Here is a 27,995-nt window from a genome sequence, read left to right on the forward strand (position 1 = left end):
CACCCCCCCTCTCTCTGGCCCCTCTATCCTTCTACTCCCCCCTCTCTCTGGCCCCTCTATCCTTCTACTCCCCCCTCTCTCTGGCCCCTCTATCCTTCTACTCCCCCCCTCTATGGCCCCTCCTCCTCTATCCTTCTACTCCCCCCCTCTCTCTGGCCCCTCTATCCTTCTACTCACCCCTCTCTCTGGCCCCTCTCCCTCCAGTTCAATGTTCTTCATAGGCTGGGTCAGAGTAATTGGTCTCGTAATCGCGATGGTGTGGCCATGAGAGAGGTGACCAATCCGAAGGAGCCCACCCCCTACTGGACGACCTATCGCAGTGAGCACAGGAGTCCTAGCCCCTCTCCCTCACCACACGACCCCACTGGTAGACCCACACTGTGGCATCAACATGATATACTGACAGGTAATATACACACACTTTTTTTCCCCTTTCTTACATTTTCTCATGTAAACCCACAGTATCCTGTACGAACCACAGCTCTTTGTGTGTGTGTACATGTGTTGTGTGTGTTTCAGGTGAGGCCAGGAGTCCAGCAGGCCCAGGTAACGCCAGGAGACAGTCTGGAGAGAGAGTCCTGTGGGCAACGCGACGCTGGGAGACGGACTGCTGTTCCCTCCGACTCTACTAAACACACACAATTCAACTGTACGTACACACACACACACACACAAAACCAACTCGGACTAAACTGCACTCAGTTGGGTCAAACAACAGTGAAATACTACCAAAACCAGTCCACTAAGACTCCATCTAGTCAGAACACTACTTCAGACAGACTAATACACCTGCTCCCTGAAGAACACTGTACCGGCAGATCTGGGCTGAGTGTTAAAGCACTGAACTGGCAGATCTGGGCTGAGTGTTAAAGCACTGAACTGGCAGATCTGGGCTGAGTGTTAAAGCACTGAACTGGCAGATCTGGGCTGAGTGTTAAAGCACTGAACTGGCAGATCTGGGCTGAGTGTTAAAACACTGTACCGGAGGGGGCTTTTCACTTAATAAAATAAATAATTACTGGGAACAGTGTGTGAGAGAGAATGTGTGCATATGAGATTGAAAGGGTGTGTGTGTGAGTGCTTGTGAGTGAAAAGTATGTCCAGTGTCAGGAGCAGAACATCTATCTAACCACGTCTCCCTCTGACAGGACATTTAACATGGAGGGTTGGTCCTGGGGGGGGGGGGGGGGGGGGGGGGCCCAGTCAGTGCTATGTACAGTATCAACATCAACACCCCTCCCTCTCCCTCCCTAACGTCAACACCCTCCCTCTCTAACGTCAACAACCTTCAACCCCCCCCCTAACTTCAACACCCCTCCCTCTCTAACGTCATCAACCCCCCCGAGGGGTAAACTACAAAGCAGGATCAATAAGCGAGCCGCCATCCATGTCCATTTAAATCAGACTTTATTCATTGTTTGTAGAGAACTCAAAACAGCAGATGAAATGGAGGAGGAACAGCGAGATAGTAGGTAAAGAATATAACACAGACAAGACAGAGAGATAAAGATAGGAAGAGGATTGGCGTATTTACAATCACAGGCCCCCCAACCAGAGAGAGAGGGATAAAGGGACAGATAAAGGACTCTAGCAGGTCCAGCTAACAGCGTTATTAGTAGATTTCATCAAGCGTTGGATTGTTCACCCACTAATAGGGAACGTGAGCTGGGTTTAGACTGTCGTGAGACAGGGATAGAGGGACAGATAAAGGACTCTAGCAGGTCCAGCTAGCAGCGTTACAGCAGTGGGACTACTAGGATAAAGATCACCTGGACTAGACAGTAAGGTCAGGGTAGGGGGCAGGTTACGCTGATCCTAGGTCTGTGCCTCTGAACCAGTGTCAGCTCACACGAGGGCGGCATCTTAAATAACTACCCTATTCCCTAGATAGTGCACTACTCTTGACTAGGGCCTATAGGGGTAGTGCACTACATAGGGAATAGGGTGCCATTTCAGACCCAGACCCAGAATTATATATTCCAAATGTCACCAGACTAGGCTTGAGTCACAAATGGCACCCTATTCCCTAGACAGTGCACTACTCTTGACCAGGGCCTATAGGTGCATTGCACTACATAGGGAATAGGGTGCCACGTGGGACGTCACCTAGGTCTGCTTCTCTACTCTAAACTCCAGTTTCTGCTACGGTTTCAGTGCAATCTTAAAAGACAGACAGAAGCAGGAATCTGAAAGGTAAAGGAACGATGGCAGAAACAACAACAGCAGCGGTGTCCCAGCCTCCTGAAACAATACTGACACGACCTACCATCAGTATGTCCATTACACTAACCATCCTCACTGGGAGATATAATTACTGACACTACCTACCATCAGTATGTCCATTAAACTAACCATCCTCACTGGGAGATTGAGTTTGATTATATATTGTATTGTGATGGTATTATATGTGTGGGGTGTTGGATAATAATATTGCTAGAGGTTTCTGTTCAGTAGTCTTTCCTCGGACTTCAAAAGCAATAATAAGTGACTGGCATCTTAAACACCTTCATATAGGATCTAGAGACAGACACAGCGGGGGGCCACCTCCATGTGTGTGTGTGGGGGGGGGGGGGGGGGGGTTCATATGTGTGCGTTGTAATGTTTCAGTGTGGTCTACTCGTGAACTTAAGCCTTGACCGACGTGGCGAATGACTGCATGCGTGGGAGGATAGGTGGAAAAACACTTCCTGTTGAAAAACATATCCCGCCAGGTGATTGGTTGGTTAGGTGACAGGTCAAGGGGGGAGAGGGCGTGTGTAGAGTTGATCTGAGCAGACTGAGGAAGTACAGAAGTACTTAGTTGAAGCTTCTTTTCTTTTATGTTTGATCTACGGGTTTCTCCTTCCTCTCATTTTCTTCTTCTCTCTCGTTCGTCTCATCTCACAGATCCCTTCTTCTCCTCCTCTTTCTTCCTACTCGTTCTTCTTTTCCTTCTGTTTCAGCAGTTTGTTGATCTCTCTCTTGGCCATGCCAGCATACTTGCTTATGACGCCATGCTGGTTCAGACCAGGAAGCAGGAGCAGGAAACTCACTGGGAACAAAGGAAACAGAGTCACTACAGTTCAAGTCGGAAGTTTACATACACCGTAGCCAAATACATTTAAACTCAGTTTCACAATTCCTGACATTTAATCCTAGTAACAATTCCTTGTCTTAGGTCAGTTAGGATCACCACTTTATTTTAAGAATGTGAAATGTCAGAATAATTAGTAGAAAGAATGATTTTAATTTTTTTTAATTTTATTTCAGCTTTAATTTCTTTCATCACATTCCCAGTGGGTCAGAAGTTTACATATACTCAACTCATATTTTTTTAGCATTGCCTTTAAATTGTTTAACTCGGGTCAAACGTTTTGGGTAGCCTTCCACAAGCTTCCCACAATAAGTTGGGTGAATTTTGGCCCATTCCCCCCGACAGAGCTGGTGTAACAGTCAGGTTTGTAGGCCTCCTTGCTCGCACACACTTTTTCAGTTCTGCCCACAAATTTTCTACAGGATTGAGGTCAGGGCTTTGTGATGACCACTCCAATACCTTGACTTTGTTGTCCTTAAGCCATTTTGCCACAACTTTGGACGTATGCTTGGGGTCATTGTCCATTTGGAAGACCCATTTGCAAACAAGCTTTAACTTCCTGACTGATGTCTTGAGATGTTGCTTCAATATATCCACATAATTTTCCTTCCTCATGATGCCATCCATTTTGTGAAGTGCACCAGTCCCTCCTGCAGCAAAGCACACCCACAACATGATGCTGCCACCCCCGTGCTTCACGGTTTCGATGGTGTTCTTCGGCTTGCAAGCCCCCCCCTTTTTCCTCCAAACATAACGATGGTCATTATGGCCAAACAGCTCTATTTTTGTTTCATCAGACCAGAGGACATTTCTCCAAAAAGTATGATCTTTATCCCCATGTGCAGTTGCAAACCGTAGTCTGGCGTTTTTTTAATGGCTCTTTTGGAGCAGTGGCTTCTTATTTGCTGAGCGGCCTTTCAGGTTATGTCGATATAGGACTCGTTTTACCTCCAGCATCTTCACAGGGTCGTTTGCTGTTCTGGGATTGATTTGCACTTTTCGCACCAAAGTACGTTCATCTCTAGGAGACAGAACGCGTCTCCTTCCTGAGCGGTATGACGGCTGCGTGGTCCCATGGTGTTTATACTTGCGTACTATTGTTTGTACAGATGAATGTGGTACCTTCAGGCGTTTGGAAATTGCTCCCAAGGATGAACCAGACTTGGAGGACTACAATTTTTTTTCTGAGGTCTTGGCTGATTTCTTTTGATTTTCCCATGATGTCAAGCAAAGAGGCACTGAGTTTGAAGGTAGGCTTTGAAATACATCCACAGGTACACCTCCAATTGACTCAAATGATGTCAATTAGCCTATCAGAAGCTTCTAAAGCCATGACAATTTTCTGGAATTTTCCAAGCTGTTTAAAGGCACAGTCAACTTAGTGTATGTAGACTTCTGACCCACTGGAATTGTAGTACAGTGAATTATAAGTGAAATAATCTGTCTGTAAACAATTGTTGGAAAAATTACTTGTCATGCACAAAGTTGATGTCCTAACCGACTTACCAAAACTATAATTTGTTAACAAGAAATTTGTGGAGTGGTTGAAAAACGAGTTTTAATGACTCCAACCTAAGTGTATGTAAACCTCCGACTTCAACTGTACATGTCATGTGGCCATGAGTGTCCCAATAATATCTGTTTTGGTGGGAGCAGCCGACTAGTCAGTGGTCTTTAACTGGCAGTATTATGACAGTCACCAACTGTCATATTCCCTGAGCAAGGAGGACCAAACTAAACAGCATACTGCTTACAGGGCTGTTTTCATTAGTGCATAGTGTAGCAAAACGAGCATCTCTTATTGGACAAGCTCAGGTTATTGTGCAGTTTGGTTCCTAACGGGTCTATTAAACAATCTACTCCACGTTGAGTGGAACAATGTCTCACCACATTTAAACAAGTCAGGATTCTGTAGGAGAGTTTGTCTGGTGAACTGGGTAAAGAGACTAGGTCTGCCTCCCAAAGGGAGTGCACTACTTTTGACCAGAACCCTATGGGGTTCCCCTAATAGGGACTGATCCTATGATATATAACCCTTTCTCTTAGTGGTATTTTACAGTTGCAGGATGACAATGCACTGACTACTGAACAGCTGTCAGCTGGCTATGGGGCCTTGTGCTTGTCTGTTACACTTCTCTAGTGGTGTCAGGTGGTTTAACTGTCACTATAATCATTACTATAGCAACAGGAGAAAGCAGAAGAGAGAGCAGCTACAATGTCACACCAGAATACTACTGATTGTATTTTATTTCAATTTTATTTATTTAACCTTTGTTTAACTAGGCAAGCCAGTTAAAAACAAATTCTTATTTACAATGACGGCCAATGGGTTAACTGTCTTGTTCAAGGGCAGAACGACAGATTTTTACCTTGTCAGCTCGGGGATTCGATCCATCGACCTTTCGGTTACGAGTCCAACGCTTTAACCACTAGGCTACCTGATTGGACCTAAATACTCCTGCTTGTATTAACCTGATTGTCTGAACTCAGAACATCAGGACTTTGTGAAATAATGCAGCAATGAGTAAGCTACAGTCGTGGAACCTTTTGGCGGAGTTAGCCATTAGCCCAGGTAGGTTTAGTACAGGTTGGCTGAGTTAGCCATCAGCCCAGGTGGGTTTAGTACAGGTTGGCTGAGTTAGCCATCAGCCCAGGTGGGTTTAGTACAGGCTGGCTGAGTTAGCCATCAGCCCAGGTGGGTTTAGTACAGGTTGGCTGAGTTAGCCATTAGCCCAGGTGGGTTTAGTACAGGTTGGCTGAGTTAGCCATTAGCCCAGGTGGGTTTAGTACAGGTGGGCTGAGTTAGCCATTAGCCCAGGTGGGTTTAGTACAGGTAGGCTGAGTTAGCCATTAGCCCAGGTGGGTTTAGTACAGGTTGGCTGAGTTAGCCATTAGCCCAGGTGGGTTTAGTACAGGTAGGCTGAGTTATCCATTAGCCCAGGTGGGTTTAGTACAGGTTGGCTGAGTTAGCCATTAGCCCAGGTGGGTTTAGTACAGGTTGGTTGGTTAGTTACAGGTAGGTACAATGTCTTCAGACTGTATTCATTCCCCTTGACTTATTTCACATTTAATTACACATAATATCCCATCATGACAAAGTGAAAACATGTTTTTAGAAATGATAGCAAATGTATAAAATGAAATACATCTAATTTGCATAAGTATTCACAACCCTGAGTCAATAGATGTTAGAATCACCTTTGATTACACCTGTGAGTCTTTCTGGGTAAGTCTCTAAGAGCTTTGCACACCTGGATTGTGTAATATTTGCACATTATTATTTTCACAATTCTTCAAGCTCTGTCAAATTGGTTGTTTATCATTACTAGGCAAACCTTTCAAGTATTACCATAGATTGTCAAGCAGATTTAAGTCCAAACTGCCACTCAGGAACAGTCAACCTCTTCTTATACAGTGTAGATTTGGCCTTGTGTTTCAGGTTATTGTCCTGCTGAAAGGTGAATTCATCTCCCAGTGTCTGGTGGAAAGCAGACTGAACCAGGTTTTCCTCTAGGATTATGCCTGTACTTCGCTCCATTCAGTTTGCCCCAAACATTAAACTTCATATTCAGGACAAAAAGTGAATTGATTTGCCACATTTTTTGCAGTATTACTTTAGTGGATTGTTGTAAACAGGATGCATGTTATGGAATATTTTTTACTCTGTACAGGCTTCCTTCTTTTCACTCTGTTGTTTAGGTCAGTTTTCTCCTATCACAGCCATTAAACTAACGGTTTTAAAAATCACCATGGTGAAATCCCTGAGCGGTTTCCTTCCTCTCCGGCAACTGAGTTGCCTGAAGGACGCCTGTATCTTTGTAGTGGCTAGGTGTATTGATACGCCATCCGAAGTGTAATTAATAACTTGACCATGCTCAAAAAGGGACATTCAATTACTACAATTTTAGTTTTGTTTTTACCCATCTACCAATAGGTGCCTTCTTTGCGAGGCATTGTAAAACCTCCCTGGTCCTTGTGGTTGAACCAGTGTTTGACTGAGGGACCTGACAGATAACTTTATGTAATAGATGAGGTAGTCATTCTAAAATAGCTTAAACACTATTATTGCACAGAGTGAGTCCATGCAACTTATTATGTGACTTGTTAAGGACATTTTTACTCCTGAACTTATTTAGTCTTGCAATAACAAAGGGGTTGAATAGTTATTCATTAGTAAAAATAAATAAAAATAAACTTAATTCCACTTTGACATTATGGTTATGATGTGTAGATCAGACACACAAAATCTAGTCAATTTTAATCCAGTCAAAGGGTGTGTAAACAGGTACGTCGGTAGGCTACAGATGGGTCGGTAGGGTACGGGCACTGTAGGTAGGTCAGCCGGTAGCGTACAAGTAGGTAGGTAGGTAGGATACAGGTAGGTCAGTAGTGTACATGTAGATAAGGTAGGTAGGTAGGGTGCATGTAGGTAAGTAGGTAGGGAGGTCAGTAGGGTACAGGTAGGTCAGTAGTGTACATGTAGGTAAGTAGGGTAAGGGTAGGGAGGTAGGGTACAGGTAGGTCAGTAGTGTACATGTAGATAAGGTAGGTAGGTAAGGGTGCATGTAGGGTACAGGTACAGGCAGGTAGACAGGTGTTGGTACGCACCGATCAGGTAGGTGAGGAAAAGGTTGTGGACTTGCTGTCCCATCCAGGCCACCGCCACCAGACTGCTGATCACCGACGCAAAGTACTGTGGGAAGACAACCGGAAGTGACATCATTTCCCCGGTCCAAAACAGACGACAGACCCCGTTCCAAAACAGACGACAGACCGAGACCCTGTTCCAAAACAGACGGAGAGACCCTGTTCCAAAACAGACGGAGAGACCCTGTTCCAAAACAGACGGAGAGACCCTGTTCTAAAACAGACGGAGAGACCCTGTTCCAAAACAGACGGAGAGACCCTGTTCCAAAACAGACGGAGAGACCCTGTTCTAAAACAGACGGAGAGACCCTGTTCTAAAACAGACGGAGAGACCCTGTTCTAAAACAGACGGAGAGACCCTGTTCCAAAACAGACGGAGAGACCCTGTTCCAAAACAGACGACAGACCGAGAGACCCTGTTCCAAAACAGACGACAGACCGAGAGACCCTGTTCCAAAACAGACGGAGAGACCCTGTTCCAAAACAGACGACAGACCGAGAGACCCTGTTCCAAAACAGACGACAGACCGAGAGACCCTGTTCTAAAACAGACGACAGACGGAGAGACCCTGTTCTAAAACAGACGACAGACGGAGAGACCCTGTTCTAAAACAGACGACAGACGGAGAGACCCTGTTCCAAAACAGACGACAGACCCTGTTCTACAACAGACGACAGACGGAGAGACCCTGTTCTACAACAGAGGACAGAGCTAAAGTGGGTCTCGGTGTGTGTGTACCATCTTGGGTTTCTCCTCCTTGAGCGAGAAGAGTCTTTTCCACCAGCCCAGGATGCGACGCTGAGTCTTCACCAGGTTACCACAGATCTCATGGAAACGCTGCTGCTGCTCTGAAGACCTGGAGGAGCAGGGAGGAGAAAGAGAGAGGAAGAGAGAGACAGAGGAGAAGGGAGGGGAGGAGAGAGAAGGAAGGAAAAGAGAGAGGAAGGAGAAGAGAAGGAAAAGAGGGAGAGGAAGGAGGAGGAGAGTGATATTACCATTATATCCAAGACAAGTCGTTTTATTCAGTCAACAGCTATCCCTATATCTCTCCATCCATCTGAACAGGAACACTTGATCAGAACCAGCTCAGTAGAATGAGATGAGTCTATCAGATATCATATGGTCCCCTTGATAAGGCAGTTGGGGGAAGTGCCCTTCAATTCTGCTGAGCCACAACTACCCATTTCAAGCTCAGGTCAGAACATGGGCTTATGAACCAGCAGGACTCACTGCCAGACACTGAAATAGACCCAGTGTGTGTGTAGGGCTTGTATGTACGCAGGTCCTCTGAGTAAGTGTGTGTGAATGCATGCGTCTGCAAACCCTGCTCTAAATCCTCTAATGGCCTACAGAGACACCTCTAAATCCTCTAATGGCCTACAGAGACACCTCTAAATCCTCTAATGGCCTACAGAGACACCTCTAAATCCTCTAATGGCCTACAGAGACACCTAAATCCTCTAATGGCCTACAGAGACACCTCTAAATCCTCTAATGGCCTACAGAGACACCTCTAAATCCTCTAATGGCCTACAGAGACACCTCTAAATCCTCTAATGGCCTACAGAGACACCTAAATCCTCTAATGGGCTACAGAGACACCTCTAAATCCTCTAATGGCCTACAGAGACACCTAAATCCTCTAATGGGCTACAGAGACACCTAAATCCTCTAATGGGCTACAGAGACACCTCTAAATCCTCTAATGGGCTACATAGAGACACCTCTAAATCCTCTAATGGGCTGCATAGATATACAGTTGAGGTCGGAAGTTTACATACACCTTAGCCAAATGCATTTAAACTCAGTTTTTCACAATTCCTTAAATTTAATCCTAGTAAAAATTCCCTGTCTTAGGTCAGTTAGGATCACCACTTTATTTTAAGAATGTGAAATGTCAGAATAATAGTTGAGAGAATTACTTATTTCAACTTTTATTTCTTTCATCACATTCCCAGTGGTTCAGAACTTTAAATACATTCAATTAGTATTTGGTAGCATTGCCTTTAAATTGTTTAACTTGGGTCAAACATTTCAGGTAGCCTTCCACAAGCTTCCCACAATAAGTTGGGTGAATTTTGGCCCATTCCTCCTGACAGAGCTGGTGTAACTGTGTCAGGTTTGTAGGCCTCCTTGCTCGCACACACTTTTTCAAATTTTCTATAGGATTGAGGTCAGGGCTTGGTGATGGCCATTCCAATACATTTACTTTGTTGTCCTTAAGCCATTTTGCCACAACGTTGGAAGTATGCATGGGATCATTGTCCATTTGGAAGACCCATTTGCGACCAAGCTTTAACTTCCTGACTGATGTCTTGAGATGTTGCTTCAATATATCCACATAATTGTCCTTCCTCATGAAGCCATCCATTTTGTGAAGTGCACCAGTCCCTCCTGCAGCAAAGCACCCCCACAACATGATGCTGCCACCCCCGTGCTTCACAGTTGGGATGGTGTTCTTTGGCTTGTAAGCCTCCCCCTTTTTCCTCCAAGTCATTATGGCCAAACAGCTCTATTTTTGTTTCATCAGACCAGAGGACATTACTCCAAAAAGTATGATCTTTGTCCCCATGTGCAGTTGCAAACCGTAGTCTGGCTTTTTTTTTAATGGCTCTTTTGGAGCAGTGGCTTCATCCTTGCTGAGTGGCCTTTCAGGTTATGTCGATATATGACTCGTTTTACTGTGGATATAGATACTTTTGAGCCCGTTTCCTCCAGCATCTTCACAAGGTCCTTTGCTGCTGTTCTGGGATTGATTTATCTTCTGCTTTGCTTTATCTTGGCCAGGTCGCAGTTGTAAATGAGAACTTGTTCTCAACTGGCCTACCTGGTTAAATAATATATATATTTTTTTTAATGCACTTTTTGCACCAAAGTACGTTCATCTCTAGGAGACAGAACGCGTCTCCTTCCTGAGCGGTATGACGGCTGCGTGGTCCCATGGTGTTTATACTTGCGTACTATTGTTTGTACAGATGAATGTGGTACCTTCAGGCGTTTGGAAATTGCTCCCAAGGATGAACCAGACTTGGAGGACTACAATTTTTTTTCTGAGGTCTTGGCTGATTTATTTTGATTTTCCCATGATGTCAAGCAAAGAGGCACTGAGTTTGAAGGTAGGCTTTGAAATACATCCACAGGTACACCTCCAACTCAAATGATGTCAATTAGCCTATCAGAAGCTTCTAAAGCCATGACATCATTTTCTGGAATTTTCCAAGCTGTTTAAAGTCACAGTCAATTCCTGGGAAAGTTCCTGGGAAATGACTGACAACACAGCTCTTAGATCCCTCTGTAGATGCCTACTGGAGAACTTTTATTTGTATTGCTTTTAAATTTTTTAAATCTTATTAACACTTTGTTCTAGCTAGCTATTTGTGTAGGTAGCTATCAAGTAAACACAATGATATAGTTAGTATGTAAACAGTGAATTATAAGTGAAATAATCTGTCTGTAAACAATTGTTGGAAAAATTACTTGTGTCATGCACAAAGTAGATGTGCTAACCGACTTGCCAAAACGATATTTTGTTAACAAGAAATTTGTGGAGTGGTTGAAAAACAAGTTTTAATAACACCAACCTAAGTGTATGTAAACTTCCGACTTCAACTGTACCTCTAAATCCTCTAATGGGCTACATAGAGATAAATCTAAATCCTCTAATGGGCTACATAGAGATACCTCTAAATCCTACCCCCTCATCTCCTTTCCTTCCAAAGGTCAGAGGGCTGCAGGTAGCCTCGCGGTTAAGAGCATTGGGCCAGTAACCGAAAGGTCTCTGGTTTGAGTCCCCGAGCAGAATAGGGGGAAAATCTGTCGATGTGCCCGTGCGCAAGGCACTTAAGCCTTGTAAGTCTCTCTGGATAAAAGAGATCCTAGATATTTTCCCTGATACACCACTAACTACAGACCGGCGCTAGAGACAGTCCTGATACACCACTAACTACAGACCGGCGCTAGAGACAGTCCTGATACACCACTAACTACAGACTGGCGCTAGAGACAGTCCTGATACACCACTAACTACAGACTGGCGCTAGAGACAGTCCTGATACACCACTAACTACAGACTGGCGCTAGAGACAGTCCTGATACACCACTAACTACAGACTGGCGCTAGAGACAGTCCTGATACACCACTAACTACAGACTGGCGCTAGAGACAGTCCTGATACACCACTAACTACAGACTGGCGCTAGAGACAGTCCTGATACACCACTAACTACAGACTGGCGCTAGAGACAGTCCTGATACACCACTAACTACAGACTGGCGCTAGAGACAGTCCTGATACACCACTAACTACAGACTGGCGCTAGAGACAGTCCTGATACACCACTAACTACAGACTGGCGCTAGAGACAGTCCTGATACACCACTAACTACAGACTGGCGCTAGAGACAGTCCTGATACACCACTAACTACAGACTGGCGCTAGAGACAGTCCTGATACACCACTAACTACAGACTGGCGCTAGAGACAGTCCTGATACACCACTAACTACAGACTGGCGCTAGAGACAGTCCTGATACACCACTAACTACAGACTGGCGCTAGAGACAGTCCTGATACACCACTAACTACAGACTGGCGCTAGAGACAGTCCTGATACACCACTAACTACAGACTGGCGCTAGAGACAGTCCTGATACACCACTAACTACAGACTGGCGCTAGAGACAGTCCTGATACACCACTAACTACAGACTGGCGCTAGAGACAGTCCTGATACACCACTAACTACAGACTGGCGCTAGAGACAGTCCTGATACACCACTAACTACAGACTGGCGCTAGAGACAGTCCTGATACACCACTAACTACAGACTGGCGCTAGAGACAGTCCTGATACACCACTAACTACAGACTGGCGCTAGAGACAGTCCTGATACACCACTAACTACAGACTGGCGCTAGAGACAGTCCTGATACACCACTAACTACAGACTGGCGCTAGAGACAGTCCTGATACACCACTAACTACAGACTGGCGCTAGAGACAGTCCTGATACACCACTAACTGCAGACTGGCGCTAGAGACAGTCCTGATACACCACTAACTGCAGACTGGCGCTAGAGACAGTCCTGATACACCACTAACTGCAGACTGGCGCTAGAGACAGTCCTGATACACCACTAACTGCAGACTGGCGCTAGAGACAGTCCTGATACACCACTAACTGCAGACTGGCGCTAGAGACAGTCCTGATACACCACTAACTGCAGACTGGCGCTAGAGACAGTCCTGATACACCACTAACTGCAGACTGGCGCTAGAGACAGTCCTGATACACCACTAACTACAGACTGGCGCTAGAGACAGTCCTGATACACCACTAACTACAGACTGGCGCTAGAGACAGTCCTGATACACCACTAACTACAGACTGGCGCTAGAGACAGTCCTGATACACCACTAACTACAGACTGGCGCTAGAGACAGTCCTGATACACCACTAACTGCAGACTGGCGCTAGAGACAGTCCTGATACACCACTAACTACAGACTGGCGCTAGAGACAGTCCTGATACACCACTAACTGCAGACTGGCGCTAGAGACAGTCCTGATACACCACTAACTGCAGACTGGTGCTAGAGACAGTCCTGATACACCACTAACTACAGACTGGCGCTAGAGACAGTCCTGATACACCACTAACTGCAGACTGGCGCTAGAGACAGTCCTGATACACCACTAACTACAGAACGTCACTTCATCCTGTTACGACTGAACCACTGAAGGAGAGGGGATGGGGGGGGTAAGAGAGCAGGAGAAATAATTAAAGCGAGGGAGAAAACGCAGACTACGTCCCAAATGGCACCCTATTCTCCATGGGCCCTGGGTAAAAGTAGCACACTAAAAATGGGAAACAGCCCAACACACTAAACTAGGAGTACATGTTAGCCGTGTGAGAGTTTGTAGGACAGACCCAAGAGGTTGATTAGAGTTGGAAAACGCTGGTAACTTTCCTCCTCTCTCTCTCCCTCTCTCATTTGTACATCAGCGCTGCTTTAATAACTGTAATTAGAAGTGATTTAACACTGCCTGGATCCGTTAGATGTACGCCGGTGTCATGCTCAACTAATATCACACCATGTCCCCAAACACACCGTCCCCAGAACCCCTACAAACAACCCCTACTCCCTGCCAACAACCCTCCTCAACAACCCCTAAAGTTCTGCTGCCCTCCCCCCTAAGCAGATACCCCCACCCTTTCACCCACAGATGACACCAAACTCCTCTGCCCTAGATATAACCCTTCTACCCTGTACCCCAGATATACCCACCCACCCTGTACCCTAGATATACCCACCCACCCTGTACCCCAGATATACCCACCCACCATGTACCCCCCCAGGCTCTCACCACTTGTTGGATCCGAAGATGCGGGGTGCGAGGGTAGGCACCAGGTAGTCAAACAGACACAGCAGCATGACAGTGCAAGACAGGCCGGTCAGCACCGAGGGGTCCAGGTAGTAGATCATCCTGGAGGAAGCAGGGGAGAGACAGAGAGTCAGATGTCTCAATTCCACTGCAAGTTAAAGCAAGCGGACACCAGAGTAATTAGGTATTCTATCAAGGGTTCTGAAAAGCTACATTTACCATCCTGAACAAAAATATAAACGCAACATGCAACAATTAAAGATTTTACTGAGTTACTGTTCAAATAAGAAAATCAGTCAATTGAAATAAATTCATTAGGCCCTATGAATGGCACGACAATGGGCCTCAATCTCAACACAGTCTCTCTGTGCATTCAAATTGCCGTCGATAAAATGCAATTGTGTTGGTCGGCCGTAGCTTATGCCTGCCCATTACCCCACCGAGGGGCACTCTGTTCACAATGTTGACATCAGCAAACTGCTCAACCACACGACACCATACACGTGGTCTGCAGTTGTAAAGCCGGTTGGACGTACTGCCAAATTCTCTAAAATGACTTTGGAAGCAGCTTATGGTAGAGAAATTAACATGAAATTCTCTAGTAACAGCTCTGGTGGACATTCCTGCAGTCAGCATGCCAATTGCACGCTTCCTCAAAACAAAATGCCACAGATCTCTAGTTATGTGACAAAACTACACATTTTACGTAAAAGGCCACTCAAAAAAGTTCATGTATGACCCTTATTCACAAATCACAGATGCAAGTTTTTTTCTGGGCAGAAGTGAAGATAGCGTTACAGATTAGTTATACAAGGAGAAGAGAAGACAGCAGATGGGTGGTGCAGTTGTGGCAACTGTGCTCCATTGAGAACTCTTTAAGAATGCCTATACTGCAGAGAACTTGATTGATGAGGAACACAGGGATCTTGCTGCCCACTCTGGTGTTATTGAAACATTTGTCCTGATCCAAAAAAGAAATTGCAGACAACTCCATTTCAGCTGGACCAAATGGGACAGTTAATCCATTTCAGCTGGACCAAATGGGACAGTTAATTCATTTCAGCTGGACCAAATGGGACAGTTAATCCATTTCAGCTGGACCAAATGGGACAGTTAATCCATTTCAGCTGGACCAAATGGGACAGTTAATCCATTTCAGCTGGACCAAATGGGACAGTTAATCCATTTCAGCTGGACCAAATGGGACAGTTAATCCATTTCAGCTGGACCAAATGGGACAGTTAATCCATTTCAGCTGGACCAAATGGGACAGTTAATTCATTTCAGCTGGACCAAATGGGACAGTTAATCCATTTCAGCTGGACCAAATGGGACAGTTAATCCATTTCAGCTGGACCAAATGGGACAGTTAATTCATTTCAGCTGGACCAAATGGGACAGTTAATCCATTTCAGCTGGACCAAATGGGACAGTTAATCCATTTCAGCTGGACCAAATGGGACAGTTAATCCAGTTCAGCTGGACCAAATGGGACAGTTAATTCATTTCAGCTGGACCAAATGGGACAGTTAATTCATTTCAGCTGGACCAAATGGGACAGTTAATTCATTTCAGCTGGACCAAATGGGACAGTTAATCCATTTCAGCTGGACCAAATGGGACAGTTAATCCATTTCAGCTGGACCAAATGGGACAGTTAATCCAGTTCAGCTGGACCAAATGGGACAGTTAATCCAGTTCAGCTGGACCAAATGGGACAGTTAATCCATTTCAGCTGGACCAAATGGGACAGTTAATCCATTTCAGCTGGACCAAATGGGACAGTTAATCCATTTCAGCTGGACCAAATGGGACAGTTAATCCATTTCAGCTGAACCAAATGGGACAGTTAATCCATTTCAGCTGAACCAAATGGGACAGTTAATCCAGTTCAGCTGGACCAAATGGACACTTATCCAGTTCAGCTGGACCAAATGGACACTTATCCAGTACAGCTGGACCAAATGGACACTTATCCAGTACAGCTGGACCAAATGGACACTTATCCAGTTCAGCTGGACCAAATGGACACTTATCCAGTTCAGCTGGACCAAATGGACACTTATCCAGTTCAGCTGGACCAAATGGGACAGTTATCCATTTCAGCTGGACCAAATGGGACAGTTATCCAGTTCAGCTGGACCAAATGGGACAGTTATCCAGTTCAGCTGGACCAAATGGACACTTATCCAGTTCAGCTGGACCAAATGGACAGTTATCCAGTTCAGCTGGACCAAATGGGACAGTTATCCAGTTCAGCTGGACCAAATGGACATTTATCCGACAAGTAGCTAAAGTTAACTTTATTGAATGATCTCTGATCATAAACCTCTATGAGCTGGTTGTTGTTTTTATACTAGCCCAAACAGTGCAGATGTGTTTTCACATTAATCACAATATGTTTGGCATATTTTATTAGAATAGGATATATAGGCCTACACATTGAACTTGAAATATCAACTTGTTTCATATTGTCAAAAAAAGCAACTGTTCCAAGTACATGACTGCTGCTTCCAGATTCTCAAATCTACTTGGTGATCTATAAATGGGTCAATCCAGACAGTCCAGACTGGTCTCATACTGCAGCGTTTTGGAGTGGTTCCGCCACAACGAGACACTGGGTCCAGATGGTCCAATTTCCTCTCCCATCATGCTGTGTGGTAAATGTCATTCCAGACAAATATCCGTTGCCTTATGGGCTCTACACTGGTTTTCAGGAAGCAGAAGACTCCCGGGACTTGTGAAGTCAAAGTTCCAGGTATGTCCTGCACCCAGCCTGTGATGTGTGTGTCAGGTTAGGTACTGTGACTGCAAAAATAAAGAATATCCATGCAAATGGACCAATAAAGCAAGTACTGTTACTTTTATAATATAAGACAAAAAAGGGAACAACATTCAACCTCCACCCACCCAGAGAGAAAAGTGAAGACATTTGGTTGCATATAAAAAATAAAACAGTATACAACACAATGTTAGTAACTGCTGTATGTGCAGCCCAAAAGTCTGTGACGCTACGTTCATCCTGGAGTGGTCTTCTAACCAGGTCCCGGGTCTCTCCTCTGTAAAAATGTTTAAGTGTGAAATTAAGCTTGGGCAGGTGGGATGAAGGATCCCTGTAAACCACCGTTGGATCCTGTCACCACTCCAGCACCTGGTCAACCAGTTTCTACTGGAACTGTTTTGGTTAATAGATGTATTTTTTGTTGCCATCCACTGCTTGGACTGTTGTTTTGGGAAGACAGCCTTTATTAAGTGTTTCTCACCTACACAATGAATTCAGAGAGCAGTTAGACATGTTTATATGGTAAACACACACACACTAAAATGATTGAGGTTTGGGTTTCACAAAATACAGGTAGAGTAGCTGATGCAACAGGAAAGGTGGTAGTTTATATTACACGAGACAATGTCTTCAAAGTGATGCACATGCCTGATCCATTTTATAACAGGAGGTATCAAGTCAAAACGGGTTTATACATTCGTTCAACTTCTTTAAGTACCAGTCAGTGGCAGTTCCTTGCCCACATTTTCAAACGACAAATTATTACAGTTTGGTGTATTGACAAAGATTCTTTTACTTTTTTTTCATTTTTAAACACACCCAAGTCAAGTGACATGTTTACAATCTGTAAAACTTTTTTGTTATGGCCACTGTACTAAAAGTAATTATATTGTTAGGATATTAATTGCCCCTATCGACATGGGGGAGGGGTTACAAATAGGGATGTTTACCGCTAATCAGTTAGCCACCGAAAATATATTTGACTATGCTAATCAGTCCATAGGTAAATTTGCGTCGTTTAATTTGTATTAAATTGGCTTGTGTGTATCTTATGACACGCTCACAGCATACAGAACCTAGTCTGAGGAGCGGAGTAGCCCTTCACCGGCCAGACAGTGTGAGCAGCAGCTCCTCACAGACATGCTACTGGAGTAAAAACGGCCTTGGAGGACAAGACATTGCGCAACAAATAACAATTCAATAGTGTGTTAACTTGATGGCCACGATAAAGTAGTATGTTTGTCAATCTTAACTCGTAATTAAAGCACGCCTCCCATTCGCCATTCCAGTGCGTATGCTAGTCAACGGTAGGCAGGCTATCATCACGACACCCACCACTTTGAACGGTGAGCGGGAGGCAGTATAAATGGTTTGAAAGCTGTTATGTTAATTTAAATAATGAAGTCTTACCTTGCTTCTGAAGGAGCCTAGCCAAAATCCATCCATAGAACCGTGGAGGCAATTATTTTATATAAAAAAAAAGACTTAAGTCATTCATTACCCAGTACTTGTCTCCTAGTCATATTAGCAACACATCCTAGTTGTTGATCGATTCCCCCTCTAAGTTTCTAATGGAAATGATAATCTCTGTCACATATAGAACCGCTCGTATTAGGTGAGCTGTTTAGAACAGTGGTGTCCTGAGATTTTTCATTTTGGTAAATGTTTGAAAACGACGTTCTATAAGCTGCTTCATTACAGGCGTTGGGTGTTCAATACCAGGCTATAGCATTTTGACTGGAAGGCGATAGGCTTGATATTGTTGCATGTTTCCATTAATACAGGCGTTGCGTGTTCAATACCAGGCTATAGCCTTTTGACTGGAAGGCGATAGGCTTGATATTGTTGCATGTTTCCATTAATACAGGCGTTGCGTGTTCAATACCAGGCTATAGCCTTTTGACTGGAAGGCGATAGGCTTGATATTGTTGCATGTTTCCATTAAGCGCTTAATGAAAAATGTCCGTTCCTTGTATGCACGCATTGTATTTTTGTGGTTCCTGGAGCCAGGTATTATGGGCAATATACCCCAGGTGGTTCCTGGAGCCAGGTATTATGAGCAATAATGTTAAGGCAATGGGGCTAAAAGTAATTATATTGTTAGGATAATCATGGCCATAATGAACAGGTGAGGTGGGGGTTATGAATACACAATAGACCAGACTACTTGCTACCTAATACCCCTACACCAGGGGGTTCCTGGGACCATGCATTCCACACTAATAGGCCTACACCAGGGGGTTCCTGGGACCATGCATTCCACACTAATAGGCCTACACCAGGGGGTTCCTGGGACCATGCATTCCACACTAATAGGCCTACACCAGGGGGTTCCTGGGACCATGCATTCCACGCTAATAGGCCTACACCAGGGGGTTCCTGGGACCATGCATTCCACGCTAATAGGCCTACACCAGGGGGTTCCTGGGACCATGCATTCCACACTAATAGGCCTACACCAGGGGGTTCCTGGGACCATGCATTCCACGCATACACCAGGGGGTTCCTACCATGCATTCCATGCAAGACTATAGAGTTGTTAAAAGCATGAAATGTTGCCATGCAAATAAACCATGTCTAGCCAACAGACATTATAGATTAACAAGTAGACAAGATCCTAAATAATTTAAATGCAAAACCTTTTATTTTAATTCTGTGTATTCTGCAATGTAAGATGACACAATTACTATCTGTTATCTCCTCAACGCCGTGTCATAAAGACAGGGCACATCTGCTAACTGGCTGTCTACATGATATGGTGCAATGGTTACAACACAATAAGATCCACTCAAATTGCAATGAAGAAACTACATACCTCAGCAGCACCCTCCATTTTGGAGCAGCGCCATATCCAGCCCATTAGAATACAGAAGAAACTACATACCTCAGCAGCACCCTCCATTTTGGAGCTGCACCATATCCAGCCCATTAGAATACAGAAGAAACTACATACCTCAGCAGCACCCTCCATTTTGGAGCTACACCATATCCAGCCCATTAGAATACAGAAGAAACTACATACCTCAGCAGCACCCTCCATTTTGGAGCTGCACCATATCCAGCCCATTAGAATATAGAAGAAACTACATACCTCAGCAGCACCCTCCATTTTGGAGCTGCACCATATCCAGCCCATTAGAATAGAGAAGCAAGAGCTGTCAGAGTTCTACGTTTTCCCCAGCATTTCTGAATCGTAGTCATCGTCGTTGATGAAGTGCTTAGGCTACTACACACGTCTGTATCCGTCTCTTTCAAAGGAAAACAGTGACATTTTGTTCCTTCTTCCCTAGAATTCTTAAAGCCATGGACTGAAAACACACATGCACATTTGTTACCCATCTCCAATGTTATTGCAGTCGGCCACATAATATAATACCAATCACTTTAGGTGGAAAAGAACACATTTCCTGTCTCAAAACCTATAACACTTTTGATTATATATATATATATATATTTTTTTTTAAAGAGCTCATTTGGCCGTATGCTTTCAATAAAACAAAGAATTTGTCCACAATTGACAGGTTTCTCGATCGCTCTGACAACGGAGCAGCGCTAGTGCACAAACAACGTCACGAGTCACGTGACCCTTTTATTTTGGCAGCTTCCAGTTCTAGACCCCAGGGAGAGAAGGCAAAGTCCACCTAACTAGTTCATGTATGGAATCACTTGGGAAATTTAGAATTTTAGGTGAACTTACCCTTTAAAAACAGCTAAATATCTCAAGACTCATGACAAAATGTGTATGTAGAATAGCATGGAACTGCTCATTTCTCTGCCCCATAGCAAAATGTGTTGATGCAGGAAGTTAGCAAAATGTGTTAATGTGTGAAGCTAGCTAACTTCCTGCATCAACACATTTTTCTATGGGGCAGAGCAATTTGCACTTAGGGAGCCTTTCACTTATACTGTGCTTTCAAAATACCCCTCAAGAGAGGCATAATATGTCAAACTGTGGAACTGCAGGAAATGCATTTTAACATGTGAAAAAAATTATCTGGAGGACCTGGAGCTGCTTGCTTGTCAAGACATTAACATCCCTTGCTGATTGTAACCCCCCGTTGCATCAGGCTACAGGCGATCTTGCTGATTGTAACCCCCCGTTGCATCAGGCTACAGGCGATCTTGCTGATTGTAACCCCTCGTTGCATCAGGCTACAGGTGATCATGTTGATTGTAACCCCCCGTTGCATCAGGCTACAGGTGATCATGTTGATTGTAACCCCCCGTTGCATCAGGCTACAGGTGATCATGTTGATTGTAACCCCCCGTTGCATCAGGCTACAGGTGATCATGCTGATTGTAACCCCCCGTTGCATCAGGCTACAGGTGATCATGCTGATTGTAACCCCCCCCCCGTTGCATCAGGCTACAGGTGATCATGCTGATTGTAACCCCCCGTTGCATCAGGCTACAGGTGATCATGCTGATTGTAACCCCCCGTTGCATCAGGCTACAGGTGATCATGCTGATTGTAACCCCCCGTTGCATCAGGCTACAGGTGATCATGCTGATTGTAACCCCCCGTTGCATCAGGCTACAGGCGATCATGCTGATTGTAACCCCCCGTTGCATCAGGCTACAGGTGATCATGCTGATTGTAACCCCCCGTTGCATCAGGCTACAGGTGATCATGCTGATTGTAACCCCCGTTGCATCAGGCTACAGGTGATCTTGCTGATTGCTAAAATAGCACACTTGCCAGCAATATAGACTATATCACAGGCCCTGAAGACATGACATTTCATCAATGTTATTGGGCTCATTTCTGGATTTTATAGTTGGCTATAAAATACTGGATAATGTAACTGTCCAGACTGCAAATGAAACATGAAGTCAAACATGATTAAAATTCTGATTACCTGAATGTCAAGTTACCTGAATGTCAAACCCTGGTGTGTGTGTGAGAGAGTGCGAGCGAGGACAGGTGTGTGCTAGAGACAGGACAGCTGTATGTATCGTGTGAGAGAGAGTGTGACAGGACAGCTGTATGTATTGTGCGTGTGTGTGAGAGAGAGAGTGTGACAGGACAGCTGTATGTATTGTGTGTGAGAGAGAGTGTGACAGGACAGCTGTATGCATCGTGTGTGTGTATGTGTGAGTACTACTCACATGAAGACCAGTGTGGTGGCTGCCATCAGGGCTCCAGGGAACCATGGTTTCTTCCAGCGCAGGACCTGGTCCCCGGCCAGGATAACCTCTCCCCAGCCCTGCAGCTGCTCCTCCAGCTGGGCCGTCTCCTGGGCCTGGAACACACACACACACAGACCGCGACACACGCCAGACAGAGGTTAGGAAGTAGCCTTGGACGAGCCAGAACGGTCCATAAGACAGGAGCCCATCTCCTGTTTCTGTAGAGTGAGGTAGCTTGATCTACCAGTACACTTCCTGAACAGGACGCTAGTCTATTGTAGAGCCAGGTGTTAACCCCCTGGACAGGACGCTAGTCTATTGTAGAGCCAGGTGTTAACCCCCTGGACAGGACGCTAGTCTATTGTAGAGCCAGGTGTTAACCCCCTGGACAGGACGCTAGTCTATTGTAGAGCCAGGTGTTAACCCCCTGGACAGGACGCTAGTCTATTGTAGAGCCAGGTGTTAACCCCCTGGACAGGACGCTAGTCTATTGTAGAGCCAGGTGTTAACCCCCTGGACAGGATGCTAGTCTATTGTAGAGCCAGGTATTAACGCCCTGGACAGGACGCTAGTCTATTGTAGAGCCAGGTTTTAACCCCCTGGACAGGACGCTAGTCTATTGTAGAGCCAGGTGTTAACCCCCTGGACAGGATGCTAGTCTATTGTAGAGCCAGGTATTAACGCCCTGGACAGGACGCTAGTCTATTGTAGAGCCAGGTGTTAACCCCCTGGACAGGATGCTAGTCTATTGTAGAGCCAGGTATTAACCCCCTGGACAGGACGCTAGTCTATTGTAGAGCCAGGTGTTAACCCCCTGGACAGGACGCTAGTCTATTGTAGAGCCAGGTGTTAACCCCCTGGACAGGACGCTAGTCTATTGTAGAGCCAGGTGTTAACCCCCTGGACAGGACGCTAGTCTATTGTAGAGCCAGGTGTTAACCCCCTGGACAGGACGCTAGTCTATTGTAGAGCCAGGTGTTAACCCCCTGGACAGGACGCTAGTCTATTGTAGAGCCAGGTGTTAACCCCCTGGACAGGACGCTAGTCTATTGTAGAGCCAGGTGTTAACCTCCTGGACAGGACGCTAGTCTATTGTAGAGCCAGGTGTTAACCCCCTGGACAGGATGCTACTGTAGGATGCAACTGGAGTAAAGTAGTAAGGTAATAGATAGGCCATAGTAGTAGTCCTCCAAGGTGTGTGAAAACACTGATAACAGGTCAGGTTGAAAAGGACTCCAGATGCACTGGTGGACTCAGAAGAAAAGTCATCTAACTCTCAGTCCAGACAACTCTGAACTCCAATTCACATAGAGTTAACACTTTAGCCTGTTCATCTAAGGAGCTAGGCTGAGTCCCAAATGGCACCCTATAAGGCTCTGGTCAATGAAGTGCACTATATAGGGACTAGGGTGCCATTTAGACGTATCAGACTGCACCACAGAAATACCACTGTTTAATGGTTAGCTAATACCTTAAGCCCTGCTGACTTCCAAACATCCATCTACCACTATCAGTTGGTGGCTGAGCAGAGCCACAGGGCCAAAGAGGAAAACAGAGGTGTCATTGTCGGGGAAGTGAAATAATCCCACGTTGTGCTGGCACCACAAGGATCCGTCTTCATACAGACATCTCATTCCAAGGGCACTAAACACCATGTCGTCTCATGACGCACAGCCAGCCAGGAAAAGACATAGCTATTAACGTTACAGACTTGTTTTGCCACACAGATCATCATCGTGATCCATCCTAGTTGTCAGTTGATGCTCTGTGGTAGGTTTGTTCAGTGGATGAATGTAATCAACGACAGACAAGGCCTGACTGCCACATCTGAGCGCTGTCGTTAAGCTGTCAAAGCACGACTTGACTGAAGACAGTTTCAATCAGATTCTAGTGTTCATTCACTGTTCTAGAACAGCGGTTCCCGAACCTTCTCCCACTCAGGCTCCCCTTCCAGCATTGGGGAGCATCCCCCGGCACATCCATTTCTATGGCCACAAACTGTTTACGCCCCTCTTGTTGCTAGACAATTTATTTTTGCTGTTTTGAAGCTTATTTCCTGCAATTCTACAACAAACCAAAAAATCATGGTGTACTGAGAAAAATCTATATTATAATCTATATTATTAAATCTATATTATAGATTTTAACACAAAAATAAAAACATACAACTGACTATGTTGCAGATTTATATAGATTATATAGATTTTAACACAAAAATAAAAACATACAACTGACTATGTTGCAGATTTATCATTGAAAAATGTTGCGTAACAAATTCAGTACTTCGATAAATACAGGCATTTGACAAAGCATCATCTCAAACAATTAAAAACACAATTGACCATTCATCACATGACAAGCATACAATATTTTTTTTATAAAAACACTAAAAAGACACCTTCCCCATGCCATGATATTTACATGTTTGCATATTTCAAAATACTTAACAATTTTTCTCCAACTCAATCAAGTTTGCAGATGACACTACAGTGGTACGCTTGATTACCAACAACGAGACGGCCTACAAGGAGGAGGTGAGGGCCCTCGGAGTGTGGTGTCACGAAAATAACCTCACACTCAACATCAACAAAACAAAGGAGATGATCGTGGACTTCAGGAAACCGCAGAGGGAGCACCCCCCTATCCACATCGACGGGACAGTAGTGGAGAGGATAGAAAGTTGTAAGTTCCTCGGCGTACACATCACGGACAAACTGAAATGGTCCAACCACACAGACAGCGTGGTGAAGAAGGCGCAGTATATACTGTACTATATGCCATCTTGATGTAATGTATCACTAGCCACTTTAAACAACGCCACTTTTATATGTTTACATATCCTACATTACTCATCTCATATGTATATACTGTACTCTATACCATCCACTGCATCTTGCCTATGCCGTTCTGTACCATCACTCATTCATATATATATTTGTAAATGTACATATTCTTATTAATTCCTTTACACTTGTGTGTATAAGGTAATTGTTGTGAAATTGATAGGTTAGATTACTCGTTGGTTATTACTGCATTGTCGGAACTAGAAGCACAAGCATTTGGCTACATTTGCATTAACATCTGCTAACCATGTGTATGTGACAAATACATTTTGATTTGTTCATTGACTACAGCTCAACGTTCAACACCATAGTGCCCACGAAGCGCATCACTAAGCTAAGGACCCTGGGACTAAACACCTCCCTCTGCAACTGGATCCTGGAATTCCTGACAGGCCACCCCCAGGTTGTAAGGCTAGGCAACAATACATCTGCCACGTTGATCCTCAACACTGGGGCCCCTCCGGGGTACGTGTTTAGTCCCCTCCCGTTTTCCCTGTTCACCCACGAGTGCGTGGCCAAGCACGATTCCAGCACCATCATTAAGTTTGCTCACGACAACAGTGGCAGGCCTGATCACCGACAACGATGAGAGCCTATAGGGAGGTCAGAGACATGGCAGTGTAGTGCCAGGACAACAACCTCTCCCTCAATGTGAGCAAGACAAAGGAGCTGATCGTGGACTACAGGAAAAGTAGGGCCGAACACGTCCCTATTCACATCGACGGGGCTGTGGTAGAGCAGGTTGAGAGCTTCAAGTGTCCACATCACCAACAAACTATCATAGTCCAAACACACCAAGACAGTCCTGAAGAGGGCACAACAATGCCTTTTCCCCCTCAGGAGACTGAAAAGATGTGGCATGGGTCCCCAGATCCTCAAGAGTTCTACAGCTGCACCATCGAGAGCATGCTGACCGGTTGCATCACAGCCTGGTATGGCAACTGCTCGGCATCCAACCGTAAGGCGCTACAGAGGGTAGCGCGCACGGCCCAGTACATCACTGGGGCCAAGCTTCCTGGCCTCCAGGACCTATATACTAGGCGGTGTGAGAGGAAGGCCCCCAAAAAATTGTCAAAGACTACAGTCACTCAAGTAATAGACTGCATTGTTGGTTTAGGGCTTGTAAGTAGTTCTCTTTAGCCCATGTCATTATGAATCACAGAATTAATCATTAGATTGTTCTCTACAATATTACAAACATAATATGCTTGTACTTAAGTGTTGATTAAATGAGAACGTTAGTTTGTTGTGACCTTCGCTAGTTTAGATCGACCAGCATTAGGATACATCTCGTCCATATTTCGGCATTTTTATATGGTAACATTAGGAGGCGTTTCTGCGCTTTGGATAACTGATACCCTCATCAATTTCATCTTCCAGATCAGTGGCTTTCTATTCCTCTAACTCTAATCAATCAATGTTGTGAGGGGCCGTTTCTATGGCAATTTAGACAACGGGTGGGTCTAATCCTGAATGCTGATTGGTTAAAACAGCATTCCAGCCTGTGTCTACGCCACAAATTACCACCTGCTAAATCTACTACGTTAAAATGCCTATTTGTATCGGGACTATATATTGTGGAAGGATGAAATTGTATGAATAAATGAATCAAGATAATTTTAATGAAAATATGTCAATCATTATTTGAATATGTTCCTAACCCGTTGTATAAATGCCCTGGAAGCCGGTGTTTGGAGGAAAGTATTTGACTGACGGGGAGATTTGCGGCACACCACCTGCCCTCGACTACAAGCATTTCGCTATCCTCGCAATAACATCTGCTAACCATGTGTATGTGACCAATAAAATGGGATTTTATCTCGGGCCTAACACCCCCAGTCCCAATATATTCTTCAAACAGTCTTCTCGGGCATTATCATTAAATTAAAAAAGGTTAGACTCAGAAATACACAATGAAAACTGGAAGAGATTTTTTTTCTGGGAAGGGTATATACTGAAATTCAGTCTTAACGTTCATTAATATATAACGTTAGGCACAATTTGGTTTTGTATTCCCCGGATTTCGTTTAGAAAATGTAAATGTTATCACACCATCTAAGTTGCCAGTTGACGTTCAAATTTAGCGCCGTTCTGCCCTCGGTCCGAGCAGTGACAGTTCTCTTGAGTAGCGACCACTTCTGACCATGGTCTTAATTACACTAGTCACTCTAACCATGCTTAATTATTGAGTAAATCGTCTAATGTTTATACCAAATATATATTAGTCATCTTTCGGTGACTAATCAAATAGTTAAGGTAACGCAAATTTGGTCATTTCAAAGGGGATGTTAAATAATGTCACAAGATACAAATTAGCCAGTCATGGGCTCTCTCGGCTTGTCAGCTGAACGTGTCACATTTAAAATAACCTTACGGACAGCCGCTTTGTTGGGTAGCCAGCCAAATGAACACAGTTAGCTGTATGCTAGCTACAAAAACACCTTTCATCAATTAGCGGTATCATGTGATAACAGCTAGTTAGCCACGCAATAATGTTAGCTAAAAGGCCAATATTAGACTGCATAACTAATTGTTAGCGTAGATAATGTTAATGTCTAACAAACCATGTAATGCATGGCTTGGTTAATTTGCTCAGATTAATGATTTAATTTGTTGGGCACGGTTTTCATTCTCACTAATCCTCCTTCGCTAGCATAGCTGGTTAATTGTTAGCATGTCGAAGGCCGTTGACAACCGAACGACAGCAGTCAAGCAACACTACGACGTTAACGTTACCTAATTCAGGAACAAAAGCTTGTCAAGTCTAAAGTGGGATAACGTTACTTACGAGTACGTTGGCGCTTTTGTTGTCTCCCTCTGCCATAGCTAGCGGTTGTTTAAGTTTACGATGTTTAAGGTTTCGGTGATGTTTTAAAGGCAAATTTAAAACGACCCAGGGGCGCAGCAGACGCTTCCCTCTTCTTTGTGGATTTTGCAGTTCACAAACCAACCGTAAGATGTCTGGCAGGATGGACTTATGAACAACAAAACGTCATATCTAAAGGCTTTATGGGTAATGTAGTTCACGCCCTTTTTCTCGGCACTGCCCAAAATAAAACTACTCGGCTGACATTTATGACCCAATTAATTTTAAATCAATAAACCGTTTGTTTCGCAGGAGGAAACTCCT

At 44.6% G+C, this 27,995-nt stretch overlaps 1 protein-coding gene and 1 long non-coding RNA gene across 3 annotated transcripts; one reads left to right on the top strand and one right to left on the bottom strand.

Annotated features, from left to right (window-relative positions):
* Positions 1-166: 166 nt before the first annotated feature.
* On the top strand, positions 167-24,527 carry LOC120042468. 2 transcript variants are annotated; one of them, XR_005476115.1, is made up of 3 exons: positions 167-406; positions 520-649; positions 24,494-24,527. It is a non-coding gene; the product is annotated as an uncharacterized LOC120042468 (long non-coding RNA). The 2 variants fall into 2 exon arrangements; XR_005476114.1 differs by lacking the exon at positions 24,494-24,527 and adding an exon at positions 6,513-6,720.
* LOC120042455 (ADP-ribosylation factor-like protein 6-interacting protein 1) lies at positions 1,391-27,822 on the bottom strand. The gene is made up of 6 exons (XM_038987297.1): positions 27,654-27,822; positions 22,002-22,135; positions 14,093-14,212; positions 8,460-8,577; positions 7,682-7,766; positions 1,391-3,031 (listed from the first exon to the last, which is right to left on the bottom strand). The coding sequence occupies exons 1-6, from the start codon at positions 27,687-27,689 to the stop codon at positions 2,913-2,915; spliced, it is 612 nt and encodes a 203-aa protein (XP_038843225.1). The 5' UTR covers positions 27,690-27,822; the 3' UTR covers positions 1,391-2,912.
* Positions 27,823-27,995: the final 173 nt, after the last annotated feature.

The sequence above is a fragment of the Salvelinus namaycush genome, chromosome 3 (genome assembly GCF_016432855.1).
Source record: "Salvelinus namaycush isolate Seneca chromosome 3, SaNama_1.0, whole genome shotgun sequence".
NCBI lineage: Eukaryota > Metazoa > Chordata > Actinopteri > Salmoniformes > Salmonidae > Salvelinus > Salvelinus namaycush.